We start from the raw sequence: 26,059 nt of genomic DNA on the forward strand, positions 1-26,059 counted from the left end.
AGAGCTTCTCAATGAAGGTGAAAAAGGAGAGTGAAAGGCTGGCTTAAAACTCAACATTCAAAGAACTAAGATTATGGCAACTGGCCCCATTACTTCATGGCAAATATATGGGAAACAATGGAAACAGTGACAGAATATTTTCTTCAGCTCCAAAATCACTGTGGACAGTGACTACAGCCATGAAATTAAAAGACGCTTGCTCCTTGGAAGAAAAGCTATGACAAACCTAGACAGTGTATTAAAAAGTAGAGACATTACTTTGCCAACAAAGGTCCATATAGTCAAAGCTATTGTTTTTCCAGTACTCATGGGCCATAAAGAAGGCTGAGCATTCACTATTTATAATACCAGGACATGGAAGCAACCTAGATGCCCATCAGCAGACGAATGGATAAGGAGGCTGTGGTACATATACACCATGGAATATTACTCAGCCATTAAAAAGAATTCATTTGAATCAGTTCTAATGAAATGGATGAAACTGGAGCCCATTATACAGAGTGAAGTAAGCCAGAAAGATAAAGACCAATACAGCATACTAACGCATATATATATGGAATTTAGAAAGATGGTAACGATAACCCTATATGCAAAACAGAAAAAGAGACACAGATGTACAGAACAAAATTTTGGAATCTGTGGGAGAAGGTGAGGGTGGGATGTTTTGAGAGAACAGCATTGAAACATGTATATTATCTAGGGTGAAACAGATCACCGGCCCAGGCTGGATGCATGAGACAAGTGCTCGGGCCTGGTGCACTGGGAAGACCCAGGGGAATCGGGTGGAGAGGGAGGTGGGAGGGGGGATCAGGATGGGGAATACATGTAAATCCATGGCTGATTCATGTCAATGTATGACAAAAACCACTACAATATTGTAAAGTAATTAGACTCCAACTAATAAAAATAAATGAAAAAAAAAAAAAAAAAAGAAGGCTGAGCATTGAAAAATCGATACTTTTGAACTATGGTGCTGGAGAAAACTCTTGAGCATCCCTTGAACAGTAAGGAGATCAAACCAGTCAATCCTAAAAGAAATCAACTCTGAATATTCCTTGGAAGGACTGATGCTGAAGCTGAAGCTCCAATACTTTGGTCACTGATGTGAAGACCTGACTCATTGGAAAAGACCCTGATGCTAGGGAAGATTAAAGGGAAAGGAGAAGAGGATGACAGAAGATGAGATGGTTGGATGGCATCACCAATTCAATGGACCTGAGTTTGAGCAAACTCTGGGAGACAGTGAAGGACAGGGAAGCCTGATGTGTTGCAGTCCATGGGTGGCAAAGAGTCAGACATGACTGAGGGCTGAACAACAACAACCCTTTGGGGGCAAGGGCATTAATAGCAGAGGCCCCAAGGAATGGTTGCTCTTGTCGTTATTGTTCTATTTATTTTTTACTTTTACTTATTTCTATTTTTTCGTATATTTGTGTTTCTATTTTATTTTGCTTTTTGTTCTGTTTCTGTCTTTTGTTTCTTTGTGTTCTGGGGTTTTTTTTGTTTGTTTGTTTGTTTGTTTTTTCTGGGTTTTTGTTGTTGTTTGTTTGGATTTTATATTTTGCTCTTGTTGGTTTTATTCTGCTTTGGTCTCATGGTTTTAGTATGTTTGGTTGTTTTCTTGTTTCTTTGTGGTCTTTGTTTTTATTTGGTTTTATTTTTACTGCTTGTCTTGATTTATATTTGTTTCCTTTTGTTGGCTCAGCATGACTTGCAGGGTCTTAGTTACCCATTGAGGGGTTTAACCTGAGGCCCTGTGGTGAAGTGCCAAGGCCTGGCTGCAGTACCACCAGGTAATTCATGGCTCTGGAGAGTATTGATTGGCATGACTTCTCTCAGAGGTCCTCATCTTGGCATCAAGATCTGGTTGCACCCAACTGTCTGTAAACTCCAGTGCCAGAACGCCTAAGGCCAAACAACCAGCGTAACAGGAACACAGCCCCACCTTCAGCATACAAGCTGACTAAAGTAGTACTAAGCTCACAAACATCCCCAAACACATCCCCTGACATGGCCCTGCCCACCAGAGAAATAAGACCCAGCTCTACCTACCAGAAGGCATGCACTAGTTCCTTCCAACAGGAAGCCTACACAAACCCCTCAATAGCATTCATTGACTAGGGGACAGACAGTAGAAACTGGAGCAACTATGACACTGCAGACTGCAGAAAAGAAGCAAAAAACACAGTAAGTCAAACAAAATGAGATGGCAAAGAAATACATGGCAGACAAAGGAGCAAGGTACAAATCCACAAGACCAACTAAATGAAAAGGAGCTAGGAAATCTACCTGAAAAATAATTCACAGTGATGATAGTAAATTTGATCTAAGATGTTGAAAATAGAATAGAGGCACAGATGAAGAAGATACAAGAAATGATTAACAAGGACCTGGAAAAGCTACAGAACTCCAATTAAAAAACAAACTGTGATGAACAACACAATAACTAAGATAAAAAGTACTCTAAAAAGAATCAACTGAATAACTGGATCAGAAGAATGGATATGTGAGCTGGCAAATAAAATGGTGGAAATTACTGCATGGAACTAAACAAAGAAGAAAGAATATAATTAAAAGAGGACAGTCTTAGAGACCTTTGGAATAATACTAAAAACACAAACATTCAAACTATGGGGGTCTCTAAAGAAGAAGAGTAAGAGAAAGGAGCAGACAAAATATTTGAAAAAAATTATAGTCAAAAACTTGCCTGACATGGAAAAGAAAATTAGCACCCACCTCCAGGAAGCACAGAGAGTACCATACAGGATAAACCCAAGGAGAAACACACTGAGATGCATATTAAACTAACAAAAATTAAATATAAAAAAATTAAAATCAGCAAGGGAAAAGCAACAAATAACATACAAGGGAAGCCTCATAATGTTATCAGCTGATATTTCAGCAGAAATTTTGCAGGCCAGAAGGGAATGGCAGGATATACCTAAAGTGATAAAAGCATAAACTTAAAACCAAGAATATTCTACTTAGCAAGGCTCTAGTAGATTTGGATTTGACGGAGAAATAAAAAACTTCATAGACAAGCAAAAGCTGACAGAATTCGGCATCATCAAACCAGTTTTACAGCAAATGCTAAATGGACTTATCTAGGTAGAAAACATAAGTCAGTCAGTCAGTTCAGTCGATCGATCATGTCCGACTCTTTGGGACCCCATGGGCTGCAGTGCACCAGGCCTCCCTGTCCATCACCAACTCCCAGAGTTTACTCAGACTCATGTCCATTGAGTTGGTGATGCTGTCCAACTATCTCATCTTCTGCCGTCCCCTTCTCCTCCTGCTTTCAATATTTCCCAGCATCGGGTTCTTTTCAAATGAGTCAGTTCTTCGCATGAGGTGGCCAAAGTATTGGAGTTTCAGCTTCAGCATCAGTCCTTCCAATGAATATTCAGAACTGATTTCCTTGAGGATGGACTGGTTGGATCTCAGACCATGAACTCGTTATTGCCAAATTCAGACTTAAATTGAAGAAAGTAGGGAAAACCACTAGACCATTCAGGTATAACCTAAATCAAATCCACAGTGGAAGTGACAAATAGGTTCAAGGGATTAGATCTGATAGAGTGCCTGAAGAACTATGGACGGAAGTTTGTGACATTTTACAGGAGGCAGGGATCAAGACCATCTCCAAGAAAAAGAAATGCAGAAAGGCAAAATGGTTGTCTAAGGAGGCCTTACAAATAGCTATGGAAAAAAGAGAAGTGAAAGGCAAAGGAGAAAAGGAAAGATATACCCATTTGAATGCAGAATTCCAGTTCCAGCCTTTCTCAGTGATCAGTGCAAAGAAATGGAGTAAAACAATAGAATGGGAAAGACTAGAGATCTCTTCAAGAAAATTAGAGATACCAAGGGAACATTTCATGCAAAGATAGGCACAATAAAGGAAAACCTAAGAGAGGAACACAAATAGGAAAGGAAGAGAAAAGACCTACAAAAACAAACCCAAAACAATTGAGAAAATGGTAATAGGAACTTGCATATCAATAATTACCTTAAATGTGAATGAATCAAATATCCCAACCAAATGACAGAGACTAGATGAATGGATACAAAAGCAAAAGCTGTGTATATGCTGCCTAGAAGAGACATACTTCAGTTTTAGGGACACATACAGACCAAAAGTGAGGGGACAGGTAAAGATATTCCATGAAATTGAAAATAAAAAAAAAAAAGCTGGAGCAACATTACTCGAATCAGACAAAAGAAACTTTAAGATAAAGACTGTTACCAGAGAAAAGGATTGACACTATATAATGAGCAAGGGAACATAAGAAGAAGATACAGCAATTGTAAATAAATATTCAGCTCACTGTTAAAGAATCTATCCGCCGATGCAGGAGACATAGATTCGATCCCTGGGTAGGGAAGATCCCCTAGAGAAGAAAATGGCAACCTGTTCCAGTATTCTTGCCTGGAAAATCCCATGGGCAGAGGAACCTGGGGGGTTATAGTCCATAGGGCTGCAAAAGAGTTGGACATAACTTAGTAACTAAAGAGCAACAACAAATATACATGCATCCAACATGAATCAAGTGGACTAGATCTTAGGAATGCAAGTATTCTTTAATATATGCAAATGAATCAGTATATGCAAATGAGCACACCATATTAACAAATTGAAAAATAAAAAAACCACTCAATAGATGCAGAAAAAGCTTTTGACAAAATTCAAAGTCCATGAATGATAAAATCTCTCCAGGAAGTGGGTTTGGAGGGAACTTACCTAAACATAATAAGGGATATACAGGACAAATGCAGAGCAAACATCATTCCCCATGGTGAAAAACTGAAAGTATTTTCTCTAACATCAGGAATAAGACAAGAATGTTCACTCTCAGCACTATATTCAACATAGTACTGGAAGTCCTAGACAAGGCAATCAAAGAAGAAAAATAAATAAAAGCAATACAAATTAGAAAAGAAGTGTTTGTCTTTATCATTCTGACTTACTTCACTCCATGTAATAGGTCCCATGTTCATCCACCTCATTAGAACTGACTCAAGTGTGTTCTTTTTTAATAGCTGAGTAATATTTCATTGTGTATATGTACCACAACTTCCTTATCCATTCATCAGCCAGTGGACATCTAGGTTGCTTCCATGTCTTGGCTATTATAAATAGTGCTCCGATGAACATTGGGGTACATGTCTCTTTCAATTCTGGTTTCCCCACGTTGTATGCCCCACAGTGGGACTGCTGGGTTGTATGGAAATTCCAAAGAATAGCAAGGAGAGATAAGAAAGCCTTCCTCAGTGATCAATGAAAAGAAAGAGAGGAAAACAATAGAATAGGAAAGAATGGAGATCTATTCTTCAAGAAAATTAGAGATACCAAGGAAACATTTCATGCAAAGATGGGCACAATAAAGGACAGAAACGGTATGGGCCAGACAGAAGCAGAAGATATTAAGAAGAGATGGAAAGAATACACAGAAGAACTATACAAAAAAGATCTTCATGACCCAGATAACCACGATGGTGTGATTACTCAGACATCCTGAGACATCAGCCAGACATCCTGGAATGGGAAGTCAAGTGGGCCTTAGGAAACATCACTATGAACAAAGCTAGTGGAGGTGATGGAATTCCAGCTGAGCTATTTCAAATCCTAATAGATGATGCTGTGAAAGCGCTGCACTCAATATGCCAGCAAATTTGGAAAACTCAGCAGTGGCCACAGGGCTGGAAAATGTCAATTTTCATTCCAATCCCAAAGAAAAGCAATACCAAAGAAAGTTCAAGCTCCTGTCCAATTGCACTCATCTCACAAGCTAGAAAAGTAATGCTCAAAATTCTCCAAGCCAGGCTTCAAAAGTACGTGAACTGAGAACTTCCAGATGTTCAGTCCGGATTTAGAAAAGGCAGAGGAACCAGAGATCGAATTGCCAACAATCATTGGATCATCAAAAAATCAAAAGAGTTCCAAAAAATATCTACTTCTGTTTTATTGACTACATCAAAGCCTTTGACTGTGTGGATCACAAAAAACTGTGGGAAATCCTTAAAGGGATGGGAATACCAGACAACCTTACTTGCCTCCTGAGAAATCTGTACGCAGCTCAAGAAGCAACAGTTAGAACTGGACATGGCTCAATGGACTGGTTGCAAGTTGGAAAGGAGTACACCAAGGCTGTATATTGTCAGTCTGCTTACATAACTTATGTGCAGAGTACATGATGTGAAATGCTGGGCTGGATGAAGCACAAGCTGGAATCAAGATTGCCAGGAGAAATATCAATAACCTCAGATATATAGATGACACCACCCTTATGGCAAAAAGTGAATAGGAACTAAAGAGCCTCCTGATGAAAATGAAAGAGGAGAGTGAAAAAAACAGCCTAAAACTCAACATTCAAAAAACTAAGATCATGGCATCCGGTCCCATCACTTCATGACAAATATATGGGGTAACAGTGGAAACAGTGACAAACTTTAGTTTCTTGGCTCCAAAATCACTACAGATGGTGACTGCAGCCATGAAATTAAAAGATGCTTGCTCCTTGAAAGAAAAGTTATGACCAACCTAGACAGCATATTAAAAAGCACACATATTACTTTGCCAACAAAGATCCGTCTAATTAAAGTTATGGTTTTCCAGTAGTCTTGTATGGATGTGAGAGTTGGACCATAAAGAAAGCTGAGTGCCAAAGAATTGATGCTTTTGAGCGGTGTTGGAGAAGACTTTTGAGAGTCCCTTAGATCTAACCAATCAATCCTAAAGGAAATCAGTCCTGAATATTCATTGGAAGGACTGATGCTGAAGCTGAAACTCCATTACTTTGGCCACGTGATGCGAAGAACTGACTCATTGGAAAAGACCCTGATTCTGGGAAAGATTGAAGGCAGGAGGAGAAGGTGATAACAGAGGATTAGATGATTGGATGACATCACTGACTCAATGGACATGAGCTTGAGCAAGCTCCAGGAGTTAGTGATGGACAAGGAATCCTGGTGTGCTGCAATCCATGGGGTCACAAAGAGTCGGACACCACTGAGCAACTGAACTGAACTGATGGCAGTTCTATTTCCATTTTTTTTTTTTAAGGAATCTCCTCCCTGTTCTCCATAGTAGCTGTACCAGTTTGCATTCCCACCAACAGTTTTAGAGGGTTCCCTTTTCTCCACACCCTTTGTAGCATTTGTAGACTTTTTGATTATGGCCATTCTAAGTGGTATGAGATGATACCTCATTGTGGTTTTCATTTGCATTTCTCTAATGGGTGATGTTGGGCGTGTTTTCTGCCTGTATATCTTCTTTGGAGAAATGTTTGTTTAGGTCTTTTGCTCACTTTTTGATTGGATTTTTCATTTTTTCTACTATTGAGCTGCATGAGCTGCTTGTATATTTTGGAGGTTAATTCTTTGTCAGTTGTTTCATTTGCTATTATTTTCTCCCATTCTGATGGTTGTCTTTTCATTTTCACCTTCCTTATAGTTTCCTTCATTGTGCAAAAGTTTTAAGTTTATTTAGGTCCCGTTTGTTTATTTTGTTTTTATTTCCATTACTCTGAGAGGGTGGTTTAGAGGATCTTGCTGTGATTTATATCAGAGAATGTTCTGCCTGTGTTTTCCTCTAAGCGTTTTATAGTTTCTGGCCTTGCATTTTGATCTTTAATTCATTTTGATTTTTTGTGTGTGTGAATGTTATTAGAAAGTGTTCTAATTTCATCATTTTTCATGTTGACCAGTTTTCCCAACACCACTAATACTGTATATTAACATATTATATGGAATTTAGAAACATGGTACTGATGACCATACATGCAGGGCAGCAAAGGGGACACAGATGTAAAGAACAGGCTTTTGGACTCAGTGGGAGAAGGCAAGGATGGGATGATTTGAGAGAATAGCATTGAAACATGTACATTACCATATGTAAAACAGATGGCCAGTGCAAGTTTGATGCATGAAGCAGGGCACCCAAAGCTGGTGCCCTGGGTCAACCCCAGGGGTCAGGGTGGGGAAGGAGGTGGGAGGGGGTTCAGGTTGGGAGGGCACGTGTATACTTGTGGTCAATTCTTGTTGATGTATGGCCAAAACCATCACAATATTGTAAAGTAGTTATCTTCCAATTAAAATAAATAATTTTTTTAAAAGAAGTAAAACTGTCACTGCAGATAACAACATACTATACATAGAAAACCCTAAAGAGACCACCATGAAACTACTAGATCTTATCAATGAACTTGGTGTATTTGCAATATACAAAATTAATACACACAAATCTCTTGCATTCCTATACACTAAAAATGAAAGACCAGAAAGAGAAATCAAGGAACCGATTCCATTTACCATAGCATCAAAAAGAATAAAAAACCTAAATAAATAACTTACCTAAGGAGATAAAAGACCAGTATACATAACACTGTGACACTGATGAAAGAAATAAAAGATGACACAAACTGATGGAGAGATATACCATGTTCTTGGATTGGAAGAACCAATATTGTGAATATAACTATAATATCCAAAGCAATCTATAATATCCAAATATAACTATAATATCCAAAGCAAACTATAATATCCAAATACAATACAATCCCTAGCATATTTCCAGGGGTTTTTGGCACAAAATAAGTTAAAAATTTTTTACAATTTGTATGGAAAAACAACAAACAAATAGCTAAAGCAATCCTGAGAAAGAAAAATGGAGCTGGAGGAATCACATCCCTTGACTTCAGATTGTACTGCAAAGTTATGGTCATCAAAACAGCATGCTGGTTTGATCTCCTTGCTGTCCAAGGGATTCTCAAGAGTCTTCCTCAGCACCACAGTTCAAAAGCATCAATTCTTTGTCACTCAGCCTTCTTTATGGTCCAATTCTAACATCTGTACATGAACACTGGGAAAAGTATAGTTCTGACTATACAGACCTTTGACAGCAAAGCCATGTCTCTGCATTTAATACGCTGTCTACATTGTTCATAGTTTTTCTTCCAAGAAGCAAGCATCTTTTAACTTCATGGCTGCAGTCCACCATTGACAGTGATTTTGGAGACCAAGAAAATAAAATCTGTCACTGTTTTCATTTTTTCCCCATCTATTTGCCATGAAGTGATGGGACTGGATGCCATGACCTTAACTTTTTGAATGCTGAATTTTAAGCCAGCTGTTTTACTCTCCTCTTTCATTCTCATTAAGGGGCTCTTTAGTTCCTCTTCACTTCCTTCCATTAAAGTGGTATCATCTGGTGCTCACTTCAGCAGCACATATACTAAAATTGGAACGATACAGAGAAGATTATCATGGCCCCTGCGCAAGGATGACACGCAAATTCGTGAAGCGTTCCATATTTTTTGACAAAAACCACTGCAATATTGTAAAGTAATTATCCTCCAACTAATAGAAATAAATGAAAAAAAAAATAAATAAATGGGATTTGACACACACACACAAAAATAAAGTGGTATCATCTGCACATCTGAGGTTATTATAAAATGTAAATTGTCCCATAAACCATTCAAAAATTAGCTATTAATTAAAAGTCTTTCTACAAGGAAAATATTAGGCCCATATTGAAGTCTTATGCAACATTCAAAAATGGAATTCTAATTTAATACAGACCCTTCTAGAGAATAAAGAGGGGGAAAACAGCTTTTCTACCCATTATATGAAAATAGTATAAGTTTGACAACATAAATGGAAAAGAATAGAAGAAAGGAACATTCTAAGATAAAATTACTCATAAATACAGGTGCAATATTTTGAACAAAATGCTGGAAACTGAATTCAGTAAGCTAACTCACTTTGACCAAACTAGATATTTCCTAGTAAGGACAGCAAGGAGATTAAACCAGTCAATCCTAAGGAATATCACCCTTGAGTATTCATTGGAAGACCTGATACTGAAGCTCCAATGCTTTGGCTACCTGATCTGAAGACCCGACTCACTGGAAAAGACCCTGATGCCTGGGAAAATTGAAGGCAGGAGAAGGGGATGAGAGAGGATGAGATGGTTGGATGGCATCACTGATTCAGTGGAAATGAGTTTGAGCAAACTCTGGGAAGGACAGAGAAGCCTGGTGTTCTGCAACTGAGCATATGAACAACAACAAAAACAATGCAAATGATATACTCATTAAATGATAGACTCAGAAAGTGTATTAATATAATTCACAACATTAATAAATTAATGAATAAAATATAGATATATGCAAAAATATCATTAAAATATCCAACAATGATTCATTATAACTTTTCTTAATAGCAAAGTAGATATTTCCATAACCTCATAAAAGGCATTTACAAAAAACAATGAATATCATACTCAATGATAAATCATTTAAAATGATCCCTAAAAATCAACATGACATCTAATGTCTTAATTAGTAATAGATAGAAATTAGTAATATAAATAGATAGTAATTAGTAATAGATAAAAATTAGAAAGAAATTAAATTTTCATTACTCAGACATGACATAAAAGTCAAGGTATTGTTATTAGTGACATTGAGAATGTATAAAGAGGAAAACCAAAACTGCAGACAGCAATTCTGCTTTTCTCTAAATCCTAGAAAAGGTCTGTTCAGTCATAATGCACAGGATAACTACCGTGATTATTTATCATTTATGCCCAATCTAGTTGGTTGATATTCTACTCTTGCTGATTAGTACACATGCTGAATTGGAAGATAAACATTTTAAAACATTATCCATTACAGCATATTTTTCTCAGTTTTTATTTCTTGTCTCACCTCCCTCAAATGGTATCTTTCAACAATTAATGGGGTGAGGAATCATACTACTCTTCTTTATATGGGAAGATTTTCCTCTGCTCCTTAAAGATGAGGGGCTATTTATGTACTATACAGAGCGAGACTAATACTTTAATCTACTGCATTAGCCACTTATATTTTCATTGAAGAATAAGTGATTTGCAATATTATGTTGGTTACAGGTGAACAGCATAGTGATTCAGTATTTTTGCAGATTATACTCCACTACAGGTTATTAGAAGATTATGGGTATAATTCTCTGCGCTCTAGAGTATGTTACTGTTGCTTGTCTCTTATGTATGTAGTAGCTGGTATTTGTTAAAACCATAAACCTCATTTGTCTCTCCTCTTTTCCTCCTGCACTTCGGTAACTACGTTTGTTTTCTGTATCCATGAATCTGTTTCTCTTTTGCATATACATTAATTTGTGTTATTTTTCAGATTCCACATATGAAATATATACTGTAGTATATGTTTTTCTCTGACATCTCACTATCATAATATCAAGGTCCATTCACGTTACTGCAAATGGCAGAATTCTATTCCTTTTATGACTGAGATATATAACAATTCCTCTGTTGATGGATGTTTGGATTGCCGCTATATCTTGGTTATTGTAACTACTGTTGTCTTGAATGTTGGGGTGCATGCATCTTTTTGAATTAGTGTTTTCTTTTTTTTCTGGATATATACCAGAGACAGGAATTACTGGATCATGCAATAGTTTCATTTGAAGTTTCTTGAGAAACTTCTACACTGTTTTCCACAGTGACTGCACCAATTTACATTCCCTCCAACAGGGTACAAGGGTTCCCTTCTTCCATATCATCACCACCATTTGTTATAGACCTCGATGACAGTCGTTCTGACCCATGTGAGGTGACATCTCATTGTTGTTTAGGTTTGAATTTCTCTAGTTATTAGCAATGTTGAGCATCTTTTCAAGTGTCTGTTACCATCTGTATGTCTTCTTTGGAGAAAAGTCTATTCAGATCTCTGCCCATTTTTTTTTAATTGAGTTGCTTGTTTGGGGGGATACTGAGTTGAATGAGCTGCTTTTTATATTTTGGATATTAACCCCTTGTCTGTCACATCATTTGTAAATATTTTCTCCCATTCCATAGGTTGTATTTTCACTTTGTTGATGGTTTCCTTTTCTGTGCAAAATATTTTAAGTCTAACTAGATCTTATTTGTTTATTTTTTTTATTTCTTTTGCCTCAGGAGTCTGATCCAAGAAAGTACCACCGTGATTCATGTTATAATATTCAGCCCATGTTCTCTTCTAAGAGTTTTATGATTTCAGATCTTGCATTTAGGTCTTTAAACCATTTTGGGTTTGATTTTTGTATATTGTGTGAGGGAATGTTTTAATCTCACTGTTTAATTTGTGGTTGTCCAGTTTTCTCAGTAGCACTTGTTGAAGAAACTATCTTTTCTCTTCTATTCATTTTTGCCTCCTTTGTTGCAGATTAATTGACTGTATGTGCATGGGCTTATTTCTGGGCTTCTTGCCTGTTTTGTGCCAGTACCACACTGTTTTGATTAGTGTAATTTTGTGGTATAGTCTGAAGTCTGGGAGGGTTATATCTCCAGATTTATTCTTTTATCTCAAAATTGGTTAGGCAACTTGAAATCTTTAGTGGTTCCATATGAATTTTAGAATTATTTGTTCTAGTTTTTTGAAAACTGACATTTAATAGGGATTGCACTAAATCTGTAGATTGCTTTGGGTAGTATAACTGTATTAATAATATTAATTATTTTAATCCTAGAGCAGGGGATGTCTTTTTATTTCTTTAAATAATTTTTGATTCCCTTTATCAATGTTTTATAGTTTTCAGAGTATCCTGTTTAAAATCACATTAAAAATTATAAGGAGTAAATGTAAGCAAGGAGATGAAATGACACTACTTTTAGCATACTTTCTTGCTTGGAGAATTTCATGGACAGAGGAGCCCAGCAGGCTACATTCCATGGGGTTGCAAAGAGTCAGACACGACTGAATGACTAACACTTTCCCTTTTTTCAATACTAAAGTGGCCAATCAATGTCCAGAATTATTATTTCTGGCCACCATATTATGTGGATCTAAACTAACTTTTATCCTCTTTGAACATGCTTGGTGTGACTTAACCACTTGGAAATTTTACATCCTAAGAACCTCATTTATCCTCTATCATCTTTGCTCATCACCTCTCTTTTGTCAGTATCTCACAAATATTTTTTGCTCAGACGTATTATTCCCAATTATCTTAACTCAATCTTGAAGTCTAATATCTTAACCTATAACTACTTTTATATTTACTCATGTATGTTCATAAACTATTATATATATGGGCTTCCCTGGTAGCTCAGCTGGTAAAGAATCCGCCTGCAATGCAGGAGACCCTGGTTTGATTCCTGGGCAGGAAGATCCCTTGGAGAAGGATAGGCTACCCACTCCAGTATTCTTGGGCTTCCCTGCTGGCTCAGTCAATAAAGACCAAAAAAAAAAAAAAAAAAGAACCTGCCTGCAATTGCAGGAGATATGGGTTCAATCCCTGGATTGGGAAGATACCCTGGAGAAAAGCATGCCTACCCACTTCAGTATTCTTGCCTGGAGAATCCCCATGGACAGAGGAGCCTGGTGGGCTGCAGTCCATGGGGTTGCAGAGTGGTCACTTAGCACACAGCACATTATACATATTAATTTAATATTTAGAGAAACCTCAGTTTTAGGGCTTCCCTTGTGGCTCAGATGTTAAGGAATCTGCAATGCAGGAGATCTGGGTTTGATCCCTGAGTTGGAAAGATCCCCTGGAGAAGAGAATTGCTACCCACGCCAGTGTTCTTGCCTGGAGAATCCCAGGGACGGGGGAGCCTGGTGGGCTGCCGTCTATGGGGTTACACAGAGTCGGCCACAATTGAAGTGGCTTAGCAACAACCAGTATTCTTGCCTGGAGGATTCCATGGACAGAGGAGCCTGCTGGGCTCCAGTCCGCAGGATCACAAAGAGTTGGACATGACTGAGCAACTAAGCATGCACACACAGTTAGCTTTAAGTTTGGTTCTTTAAAAATATTTCTTTCAACTTTTAAAATGTTCCTTTATCTCTTTCTCACTGTTGAGTATGAGGCTAATTTCTCATTATGACTATTTTTATTGATCACATAGGATAAGAAATATGAGAAATAATAAGTATGAGTTTACTGTTCACATCAAGTGACAGGAAGAGAGATAATATGGACGTCAACTTTCCCAAAAGGATTTTCCAGCTTTGTAATTATCAACACAAACTACACTACAAGATATCAGAAACTGTATACTTAGCGGCAAGAGATTTACAAGGATAATATTATGGCTTTGTAATTTTCTCAGTTTAGTTTGATCAACTTAGGGAGATTTTACTTTCCTGGGACAGTTCATTTCATATAAACCACGCTAATGTTATTATCTTTTTAAACACAGGCGAAAGTGCTGCTTCTAAAAGCATCCTGCTTAATGCAATGATGGTGTTACCTATACATAATTTTGGGATGAGCATCAGTCGGTATTATGATATCGAGTACACAAAATTTGCATGTGCTTCACCGAAAAAGGTTTCTCCCTTAATGAATTGTAGTAAAGCAGGTAAGTATCTTGGGCTACCCAAGGCTCATCAGAGTTAAAACTAGTCAATTAATTATTGCATGTGAATAGCTACATTATTTTGAATCTTCACAGTTATTCAAGTTTTGTGCTATTCTCTCTTTGAACTAAAGCTTATACAAAATTGAATAACTTATTCTGTTATACAACTTTACGAGTTAGAGCTAAGATTCACTACTCATATGCATAGTGCATTTTTCTCATGAGAAATGATAGCCATGGATGAATGGATAAAGAAAATGGGGTGTATATGTAATGGAATATTATTTATCCATAAACGAGGAGGAAATCTTGCCATTTGAGACATTACAGATATACCTTTAGAGCATTATGCCTAGTGAAATAAGTCAAACAAAGAAAGATGAGTATCATATCATTTCACTTACAAATGGAATCTTTAAAAGAAACTCATGGATAACAAACTGATGGTTGCAGGAAGCAGGGGATGTGAGGTTGGGCAAAATAAGAGAAGGGATTTAAAAGGTACAAACTTCCAGTTATAAAATAAGTAACTCATGGGGATGTAAAGTACAGAATGGTAACTATAGATACTTATACTGAATTGTATAATTGAAAGTTGCTAAGAGAGTATATATTAAAAGTTCTCATCACACACAAAAAAGCACAAGTATGTGTGGTGATGGATATTAATAAGACGTATTGTGGTGATCATTTCTCAACATATACAAATATCAAATTATTATGTTATATACCTGAAACTAATGTTATATATTAATTATATCTCAATTCTAAAAAGACTGAAGAAATTCATGCCAAGAGATATCATAATTAAACTTTGAAAACTAAAGAAAAGTAGCTACAGAAAAAAAATGGTACCTTATCCATAAAGGCAAAACAATTCCTCTAATTTATAGATTTCTCACCAGACAGCATAAACACCAAAAGAAGCAGCAGGTTATCGTCAAGTAAATAAAAAAGCTGTCTACTCAAAACTTCATATAGATAGGAAATAACTTTCAAGAATGAAGGGGAAATCAAGACATTTTCAGATGAATAATATCTACACAAATTTGTCACCTCTAGAAGTCCTGGAAGAATGGCTCTAGAGATTCTGTAAACATAAATGATTGAAGAAAGAATTTTGAAGCATCAAAAAAAAAAAATGAAAAAAATAAAAATATGGGTGGACACTATATACTTTCTCCTCTTGAGTTTTCTCAAATTTGGTGGTTAAAGCAAAAGTGGTAACAGTGTATGATAATGTTCTCAGTGTATATAGTGGGGATATTTAAGACAGTAATAAATGGGGGTGTTAAAGAGATATAAATCATGGAAAAGGTTTTTACACTTCACTCAGACTGTAAGTTATGCATGCATAATGTAATGTCTTGAGTGATAACTACAAAAAGTACGTCCAGTGATAAATGGACTTCCCATGTGGCTCTAGTGGTAGAGAACCCACCTGCCAATGCATGAGACATAAGAGATTCAGGTTTGATCCCTGGGTCAGGAAAATCTCCTGGGTGAGGACATGGCAACCCACTCCAGTATTCTTGCCTGGAGAATCTTCATGGACAGAGGAGCATGACGGGCTACACTCCACAAGATCACAAAGAGTCAGGCATGATTGAAATGACTTAGCAGACATGCACGCATGCACAACTACAAATTAGAAGGAAAGAGTGAAAGAAAGGAAGAAAGTAAAAGAGAAAAGAAATAATATGATGCAGTTGAAGTTTAAAACTGGTGAAAAATATTGCTCGTTATATAGATATTTTCAGTTTCTAAAAATTCAATGAGTCCTATACTTAGGTGAATTTCCAAGTGTGTATATCATATTTTAATATGAAGTTTTTTAAAAGTAAAAAAGAAATTTGATCTTTACCACTTTTATGAATCTACTGTTTTCACGAATTCAAAACCTTGTAATTATAAAGTTTTCTCATAAGTAATTGGGAAAGTACCAGCTCTTAGGCATTTACAACTTAAGTTTAAAAGTTAAGTTACAACTAACTTCTAAACTTTAACCTTTAGCTCTTATAGGTTAAAGTGTATATGTAGCACACTACCAGGTGATTCTTCTGCTCCTGCTCCAATTTTCAAAACCTCTATCTAAAGTATTTTCAGAGAAAACAATATTTGAGGGCAAGGAGAGTCTCTGCTACTACCCAGTACTCTAGTTAGTGTGAGTGGGCATTCACCCAATGATTCTGACTATGTTGGGAATGGATGCCTAGAACTATAGCAAAACAAAGCTCATGGAATTAAAGGTTTTGCCTCCATTAATGGATTTTGAGGGCTCAGCTAGTAAAGAATCTGCCTGCAATGCGGGAGACCTGGATTCAATCCCTGTGTTGGGAAGATGTCCTGGAGAAGGGAAAGGCTACCTACTCCACTGTTCTGGCCTGGAGAATTCCATGGACTGTATAGATTTTGGACTGTAATGGATTTTGAAAATATTTTGGATGACATACAAAGTTATTTAAACATACAATTAAATACATTAATTTTGAGCTTGTTTGATAGCCATTCCTTAGTACTTCCTATTTGTTGACTTTTTAAAGTTTGTTCATTGAGTTAACTCTTTTTTTTTTTTTCCATTTATTTTTATTAGTTGGAGGCTAATTACTTTACATCATTACAGTAGTTTTTGTCATACATTGAAATGAATCAGCCATGGATTTACATGTATTCCATATTTTATTTGTTGTCATCAGTAACTGAGCGTAGTATATATACCTTGGAACATGATGCAGTTGGAAGATACTTACTTGCAATGGCTGTCACAGGACTTCTTTTCTTCCTCTTGATATTCCTTCTGGAGACCACCTTGTGGAAAGTGAAAACCTTTCTGTTTCGCTACATTTTGTTTGGTATCTTCAAAAAATTATATAAGGTAAGTATCTTATTGAATCAGAGATATTTCTAAGACCAAAAGCATGTCTCTATCTGCCTAACTTCATTACTAAGATATAGGAATATAAATCACTCCCTGTTGCCTGGGATCAGTATGAATCAAAGATGTTTATCATAATTTTAATTTTGGTTTCTAAACATTATGACCTCTACCAGTCAGAACATGATACTGTAAAATATTTTGAGCATAATAGAAAGCTTTCCCTTGAATGTCTCCTGTGTCAGAAAACCATTCCCTCCCCAAATTGCTCATTCACCCTAACTTGATCCCTGTGTAGTTCTAATAAACTCCCAAGTGATATTGATTCTGTTGGCCTACAGAATGCATATTTAATAACACATCTCTATTGCAGTTGTTTTCAAATGTTGGTATTTGTCAAAATCTCCTGGACTCTTTCTTAAAGTTAAAAGTTTTGGTCTCTGTTCTACTGCTAAATAAAAAGTCTACATAGAAAAATCAGTTGTATATCTATATATAAGCCACAAACAAAAAGTTCAATATAAACATGCCATTTGAATAGCATAAAAACATTCAAATGGTGTTACTTGAATTAAAAAAAAATACCCAGGAATAAATCTAAAGGAAGTTATATAAGACATTTTCATGGAATATTACAAAAAAAACAATTGAAATATTAAAGAAGACCTATATAAATGAAGAAATATACCATGTTCTTGCTTTGGAAAACCCAATCATGGGGAGATGACAATTTTCCCTAAACTAATCTAAAGATTTAATGCAATCCCAATCAAAATCCTGTGTGTGTGTATGTGTGTACAGAATGATCATCTGATCAGTTGATTCTAAAGCTTACGTGGAAATGTAAAGTGATTTAAAAATGTGCACAGAAATGCAAAGTGTTAAGAATCTCCAAGGAAAGACTGAGGAAGAACAAATATGGTAGACATATACTACCATATATGTGTTTTTTAAACTATAGTAATTTAAGGCCAAGAAATAGAGCAATGTAACAGAAAGGATAATTTTTTCTTAAAGTGTGGTTATCTGCATAAGCTCAGATTTTTAGAAATGCAACTTTTCAGGCCCCATCCCTGACCTACTGAACCAGAAGATTTGGGATTGGAAGCCATTACTCTTGCTTTAACGAGCCACTCAAGTAATTCTGTGCATGCTAAAGTTTGACAACAATGGAATAAAATGTCTAGAAATAGATGCACAAATATGACAGAAGTGACACAAAATGCAGTGAAGAGATGATTTTCATCTCAATTAATGATGCCGATTCAAACGGATTTCCATACGCACATAATGAACTTTGATTCCCATCTTACTTCATACAGGTTGGTTTTAGTTTACAACTTTTCTACATCTACGTGTGAAAGATAAAGCAATAAAGCTTTCAGAACAAAAACACAGCAAATATAACCATGACAGTGAAGGCATAATCATCAAAAGACATTATTAAATGAGTCAAAAGGCAAGTCACACAGAGGAGAAATATTTTGAATTGAAAAATCACTAATAAAATTGACAGAAAATCCAATTTTAAAATGAGCAAAAGACTTGAACACTGACTTTACAAAAATGAGCATACAAATATCCAGTCAGTTAGTTCAGTCGCTCAGTCATGTCTGACTCTTTGCGACCCCATGAATCATAGCCTGCCAGGCCTCCCTGTCCATCACCAACTCCCTGAGTTTACTCAAACTCATGTCCATCGAGTCGGTGATGCCATCCAGCCATCTCATCCTCTGTCGTCCCCTTCTCCTCCTGCCCCCAATCCCTCCCAGCATCAGGGTCTTTTCCAGTGAGTCAACTCTTCACATAAGGTGGCCAAAGTATTGAAGTTTCAGCTTTAGCATCAGTCCTTCCAATGAACATCCAGGACTGATCCCCTTTAGGATGGACTGCCTGGATCCCCTTGCAGTCCAAGGGACTCTCAAGAGTCTTCTCCAACACCACAGTTCAAAAGCATCAATTCTTCGGTGCTCAGCTTTCTTCACAGTCCAACTCTCACATCCATACATGACCACTGGAAAAACCATAGCCTTGACCAGACGGACCTTTGTTGGCAAAGTAAGGTCTCTGCTTTTTAATATGCTGTCTAGGTTGGTCATAACTTTCCTTCCAAGCAGTAAGCATCTTTTAATTTCATGGCTGCTATCACCATCTGCAGTGATTTTGGAGTCCAAAAAAATAAAGTCTGGCACTGTTTCCACTGTTTCCCCATCTATTTGCCATGAAGTGATGGGACCAGATGCCTTGATCTTAGTTTTCTGAATGCTGAGCTTTAAGCCAACTTTTTCACTCTCCTCTTTCACTTTCATCAAGAGGCTCTTTAGTTGGTCTTCACTTTCTGCCATAAGGGTGGTGTCATCTGCATATCTGAGGTTATTGATATTTCTCCCGGCAATCTTGATTCCAGCTTATGCTTCTTCCAGCCCAGCGTTTCTCATGATGTACTCTGCATATAAGTTAAGTAAGCAGAGTGACAATATACAGCCTTGACATACTCCTTTTCCTATTTGGAACCAGTCTGTTGTTTCATGTCCAGTTCTGGCTGTTGCTTCCTGACCTGCATACAGGTTTCTCAAGAGGCAGGTCAGGTGGTCTGGTATTCCCATCTCTTTCAGAATTTTCCACATTTTATTGTGACCCACACAGCCACAGGCTTTGGCATAGTCAATAAAGCAGAAACAGATGTTCTTCTGGAACTCTCTTGCTTTTTCAATGATCCAGTGGATGTTGGCAATTTGATCTCTGGTTCCTCTGCTTTTTCTAAAAGCAGCTTGAACATCTGGAAGTTCACGGTTCACATATTGCTGAAGCCTAGCTTGGAGAATTTTGAGCATTGCTTTATTAGTGTGAGCATATGTAAATGAACAACATCAACAGTCATTGGTAAGCGCAAAGGGTGCCACTGAGAGATACCATAATATACATATAAATATACTAAGTGTTGAAGAAACAGTAAAATTGGAACCATCAAACATTGGTGTTGGGAATATAAACTGATACTCCATTAGAAAATTGTCTGGCATTATCTTCAGGAGTCAGATAAAGATAGCAGAATAGGAGTTTACTTGTTCCCAGAGAAATGCCAAAACCACAACTAAAACTGTCTCCAATAATAACCTAAAGACTAGCAGAACAAAATTCATATAGTTAAGGATATATCGAAAAGGCCACATCAAGATGGGTAGGGGGGCAGAGATGTGGGCTAGCCAGAACTCATGGGAGGAATATTACCCCACGAAGTAATATTCAAGGAGGGAGGGATTCAAGTTCCACATCAGGCTCACCAGCCCAAAAGTCCTGCACTGGGAAGAAAAGTCCCCATAATGTCTGGCTTTGAGAATTGGTGGGGTTTATAATCAGGAGAACCAGTTGGCTGTGGGAAATCAAAACTCCCCTTGTGAAGAGCTTGTATACAAACTCAACTTTCTCCATGTCCCAGCTTGAGGACTTGCAAAGCACCTGGATCATATAAGAAGGAAATCAATTGATTAATTTTAGGGCATATGCCAGAAGGGTAGGATCTGGTGGAACTATCTCAAAGAACAGAAGTGCTAGTGGATGTCATATATTTTTAGTCTCCTTCTACCTAGCTGATCCACTGTTGGTGGGGATCATTTCTGTAATTCTCCAGATATATAACTAACATTGTGTGCCACACTCCAGCCTTATGCTAAGTACCAGCCCCGCCCAATCCTGTTCCCCTGCTCAGTCCTTAAAGTGGCTCTCATTCCACCTCAGCTGGCACCCCTCCAAACCATCTCCCTTTCCTGGAGGCCAGCCCTACACACCAGCAAACCTACAATGATCACAGCTGGGCCTCACAACCAGCCATACACCTACAGTAGTTGTGACCAGGTTTCAGACAGTTGGGATGGGGACCAACCAGTCTGCAAGGGCATTGCAGCAGCTACCAAGCCATGCAGCATGCCTGCAGGAATTGCAACCCAATCACAACAGGAAGGCACCCCTACAGCATCTGGCTCTGATGACCAGGGGAAGTTGTTCCACTGGGATTCACTGGACACCAGTGGTCTACACAACACCACTCTTTCAAGACCTAGAGCTAAACCTGATATACCCAATACATAGAAACAAACAGAGAGTGAGGCAAAATGCAGAGCCAACATGGCAAAACCTCATAAAACAAAAGCAATAAAAGAGCGAGGAAAAATCCTCATAAAAAGAACTAGGTGAAACAAAAATAAACAATTATTAGATAAAGAATTCAAAGAAATAGTCATAAAAATCCTCATTAAACTCAGAGGAATGGATGAAGTCAGTAAACTTCAACAAAGAGTTAGAAAATATAAAAAAGAAGCAGTCAGAACTTCAGGATACAGTAACAAATGAAAATACACTTGAGTAACTTAACAGCACATTAGAGGATGCAGAAGAATGGATTAGCAATCTAGAAGACAGGGTAGTAGAAATCACCTCATTGGAATGGCAAAAAGAATAATGAACTTTTTAAAAATTGAAAACAGTTTAAGGGACCTCTGAGAAAATATTAAGCATAATAACATTTGCATTATAGGGATTACAGGAGAAGAATTAGAGGGCAAAAACTCTATCTGAAGAAATAATGGCTGAAAATGTTTCTAAATTATTGAAGGAAACAGACATCCAAGCGCAAGAATCACAGAGTCCCAAACAAGATGAACTGAAAGACATTCATGCCAAAATACATTTTACTTAAAATAACAAAAATTAAAATAAAAGAGTCTTAAAAGCAGCAAGGGGGGGGGGAACTAGTTACATGCAAAGGAACCAGCGTAAGATTATCAACTGATTTTTCAGCAGAATCTTTACAGGTAGGTAGAGACTGATGCCATATATTCAAAGTACTGAAAGAAAAAAATAACCAATAATACTCTACCTGGCAAGGATTCATCCAGAATTCAAGGAGAGAGAGTTTCCCAAAGAAGCAAAAGTTAAAGGAGTTTATCACCACTAAACTAGCCTTACAAGAAATAGTAAAGAGACTTCTTTAGGTAGAAAAAAACAGAAAATGCCATAACTAGAAAAGGAAAATTATGAAAGGAAAAATGTCACTAGTAAAATAAAACATATAGTAAAGACAGTGGATCAACCACCTATAACAATAGCATGAATGTTAAAAGACAAAAGTAGTAAAATAGTATCTAAAACAATTAATTATGCAATATACAAAATTAAAAGATGCAAAATGTGACATCAAAAACATAAAATGTGGGACATGATTGTACTTTGAAAACATGTTTGAACTCAAGTGATCATCAACTTAGGCTGCTATATACATAGGTTCTTAAATACAAACCTCATGGTAAACACAAACAAAAAGCTGTAATAGATACACAAAATTTAAAAAGAAGAAATATAAACATAGCACTAAAGAACTTCATTAAGTTACAAGGAAAGAGAAGAAGAAAGAATCAGAGAACTAAACAGAAAACAACTAACAAAACAGCAATAAGTAAATACTACCAATAATTACTTTGAATGTAAATGGAATAAATATTACAATCAAAAGACACAGAGTAGTTGACTGGATATTTTTTTAAAGGCCCATGTGTATGCAACCCTCGAAGACTTACTTCAGAGGTAGACATACTGAAAGAGAATTGATGGAAAAGATTTCCCACACAAATGAAAAGAAAGCTGTGGTAGCAATGATTATATATTTTTAAATTTTACTTTAAAACAAACACTGTACTGAGATGAAAGGGTCATGGCATAATTATAGAGTGATAAATACAATAAAAAGATATAACACTTGCAAATATCTATGTACCTAACAAAGGAATACAAGTATAAAGCAAGATAGTGCCAGTTGTATAAAACTAGAAGAGGACTTGTTTTAATACATAGACCATCCAGAAAGAGAAAACATTCTATTAGGTTGGTCAAAAATGTTCCTTTGGGTTTTCCCATAGCATCTTATGGAAAAACATGAATGAAATTTTTGGCCAACACAATACTTAAACAACAGGCAAGTTTGGCCTTGGAGTACAAAATGAAGCAGGGAAAAGGCTATGAGAGTGCCAAGAGCGCACACTGGTCATAGCAAACATTCTCTTCCAACAACACAAGAGATGACTACACGTGGACATCACCCATCTGGTCAATACTGAAATCAGATTGATTGTATTCTTTGCTGCCAAAGATGGAGAAGCTCTATACAGTCAGCAAAAACAAGACCAGGAGCAGACTATGGCTCAGATCATGAACTCTTTATTACAAAGTTCACACCAAATTAAAGAAAGTAGGGAAAGCCACTAGGCCCTTTAGGTATGACCTAAACTAAATTCCTTACAATTATACAGTGTAAGTGACAAATAGATTCAAGGGATTAGATCTGATACAGTGCCTGGAGAACTATGGATGGAGTTTCGTAATGTTGTTCAAGAGGCAGTGATCAAAACCACCCCCAAGAAAAAGAAATTCAACACGGCAAAATGGTTATCTGAGGAGGCCTTACAAATAGCTGAGAAAAGAAGAGAAGTGAAAGGCAAAGAGGAAAGAAAAGATATACCCAACTGAATCCAGATTTCCAAAGAATGGATATGAGAGATAAGAAAGCCTTCCTAAGTGAACAATGCAAAGAAATAGAGGAAAACAATAGAATGTGAAAGACTAGACATCTCTTCAAGAATATGACAGATACCAAGGGCAATTTCATGCAAAGAAGGGCACAATAAGACAGAAATGGTGTGGGCCTAACAGAAGCAGAAGTTGGGCGATGCCAAAGAATGTTCAACTACAGAAGTGCACTCATTTCATGTGCTAGCAACTTCATGCTCAAAACCCTCCAAGCTAGGCTTCAACAATATGTAAACCTAAAATTTCCAGGTGTACAAGCTGGATTTAGAAAAGGCAGAGGAATCAAAGACCAAACTGCCAACATCTGCTGGATCATAGAAAAAGCAAGAGAATTCCAGAAAAACATCTACTACTGCTTCGTTGACTATGCTAAAGCCTTTGACTATGTGGGTCACTACAAACTGGAAAATTCTCAAAAATATGGGAATACCAGCCCACCTTACCTGCCTCCTGAGAAACCCGTATCAGGTCAAGAAGCAAAAGTTAGAACTGGACATGGAACAGAAGTCTAACTCAAAATTGGAAAAGGAATATGTCAAGACTGTATATTGTCACCCTGCTTATTTAACTTATATGCAGAATACATCAAGCGAAATGCCAGACTGGATGAAGCACAAGCTGGAATCAAGTTTGCCAGGAAGAATATCAGTAACTTCAGATATGCAGATGACACCACCCTTACGGCAGAAAGTGAAGATGAACTAAAGAGCCTCTTGATGAATGTGAAAAAGGAGAGTGAAAAAGCTGGCTTAAAAGTCAGCATTCAAAAAACTAACATCATGGCATCTGGTCCTATTACTTCATGGCAAATAGATGGGGAAACAATGGAAACAGTGATAGACTTTATTTTGTTGAGCTCAAAAATCACTGCAGATGGTGACTGCAGCCATGAAATTAAAAGACGTTTGATCCTTGGAAAATAAGCTATGACAAACCTATACAGTGTATTTAAGAGCAGAGACATTACGTTGCTGACAAAAGTCTCTACAGTCAAAGTTATGGTTTTTCCAGTAGTCATGTACAGATGTACGAGTTGGGCCATCAGGAAGATTGAATGCCAAAGAATTGATGTTTTTAAGGTGTGGTGTTCAAAGCAATCTATAGATGCAATGCAATCCCTATCAAGCTACCAACGGTATTCTTCACAGAACTAGAACAAATAATTTCACAATTTGTATGGAAATACAAAAAACCTCGAATAGCCAAAGCAATCTTGAGAAAAGAATGGAACTGGAGGAATCAACCTGCCTGACTTCAGACTATACTACAAAGCCACAGTCATCAAGACAGTATGGTACTGGCACAAAGACAGAAATATAGATCAATGGAACAAAATAGAAAGCCCAGAGATAAATCCACGAACCTATGGACACTTTTATCTTCGACAAAGGAGGCAAGAATATACAATGGAGAAAAGACAATCTCTTTAACAAGTGGTGCTGGGAAAACTGGTCAACCACTTGTTAAAGAATGAAACTAGAACACTTTCTAACACCAAACACAAAAATAAACTCAAAATGGATTAAAAATCTAATGTAAGACCATAAACTATAAAACTCCTAGAGGAGAACATAGACAAAACACTCTCCGATATAAATCACAGCAGGATCCTCTATGACCCACCTCCCAGAGTTTGGAAATAAAAGCAAAAATAAACAAATGGGACCTAATTGAACTTAAAAGCTTTTGCACAACAAAGGAAACTATAAGCAAGGTGAAAAGGCAGCCTTCAGAATGGGAGAAGATAATAGCAAACGAAGCAACAGACAAAGAATTAATCTCAAAAATATACAAACAAGTCCTACAGCTCAATTCCAGAAAAATAAATGACCCAATCAAAAAATGAGCCAAAGAACTAAACAGACATTTCTCCAAAGAAGACATACAGATGGCTAACAAACACATGCTCAAAATCACTTATTATTAGAGAAATGCAACAAAACCACAATGAGGTACCATTTCACACCAGTCAGAACGGCTGCTATCCAAAAGTCTACAAGCAATAAATGCTGGAGAGGGTGTGGAGAAAAGGGAACCCTCTTACACTGTTGGTGGGGATGCAAATTAGTACAGCCACTATGGAGAACAGTGTGGAGATTCCTTAAAAAACTGGAAATAGAATTGCCATATGACTCAGCAATCCCGCTGCTGGGCATACACACTGAAGAAACCAGAACTGAAAGAGATATGTGTACCCCAATGTTCATCACAGCACTGTTTACAATAGCCAAGGCATGGAAGCAACCTAGATGCCCATCAGCAGA

At 37.1% G+C, this 26,059-nt stretch overlaps 1 protein-coding gene and 1 non-coding gene across 3 annotated transcripts in view; both read left to right on the forward strand.

The window, feature by feature from the left end:
• LOC110151697 (phospholipid-transporting ATPase ABCA3-like) overlaps window positions 1-26,059 on the forward strand; it is a 285,960-nt gene that overhangs the window by 217,947 nt on the left and 41,954 nt on the right. For both annotated transcript variants that reach the window (XM_070460996.1, XM_070460997.1), the window contains 2 exons: window positions 14,180-14,341; window positions 17,038-17,216. In XM_070460996.1, the coding sequence (XP_070317097.1) occupies window positions 14,180-14,341; window positions 17,038-17,216 (341 nt within the window). The remainder of the gene's footprint in view (window positions 1-14,179; window positions 14,342-17,037; window positions 17,217-26,059) is intronic.
• On the forward strand, window positions 9,206-9,312 carry LOC139032907 (U6 spliceosomal RNA). Its single transcript, XR_011485545.1, has one exon. It is a non-coding gene; the product is annotated as a U6 spliceosomal RNA (small nuclear RNA).

This window comes from Odocoileus virginianus, chromosome 33, assembly GCF_023699985.2.
Source record: "Odocoileus virginianus isolate 20LAN1187 ecotype Illinois chromosome 33, Ovbor_1.2, whole genome shotgun sequence".
Classification (NCBI taxonomy): domain Eukaryota; kingdom Metazoa; phylum Chordata; class Mammalia; order Artiodactyla; family Cervidae; genus Odocoileus; species Odocoileus virginianus.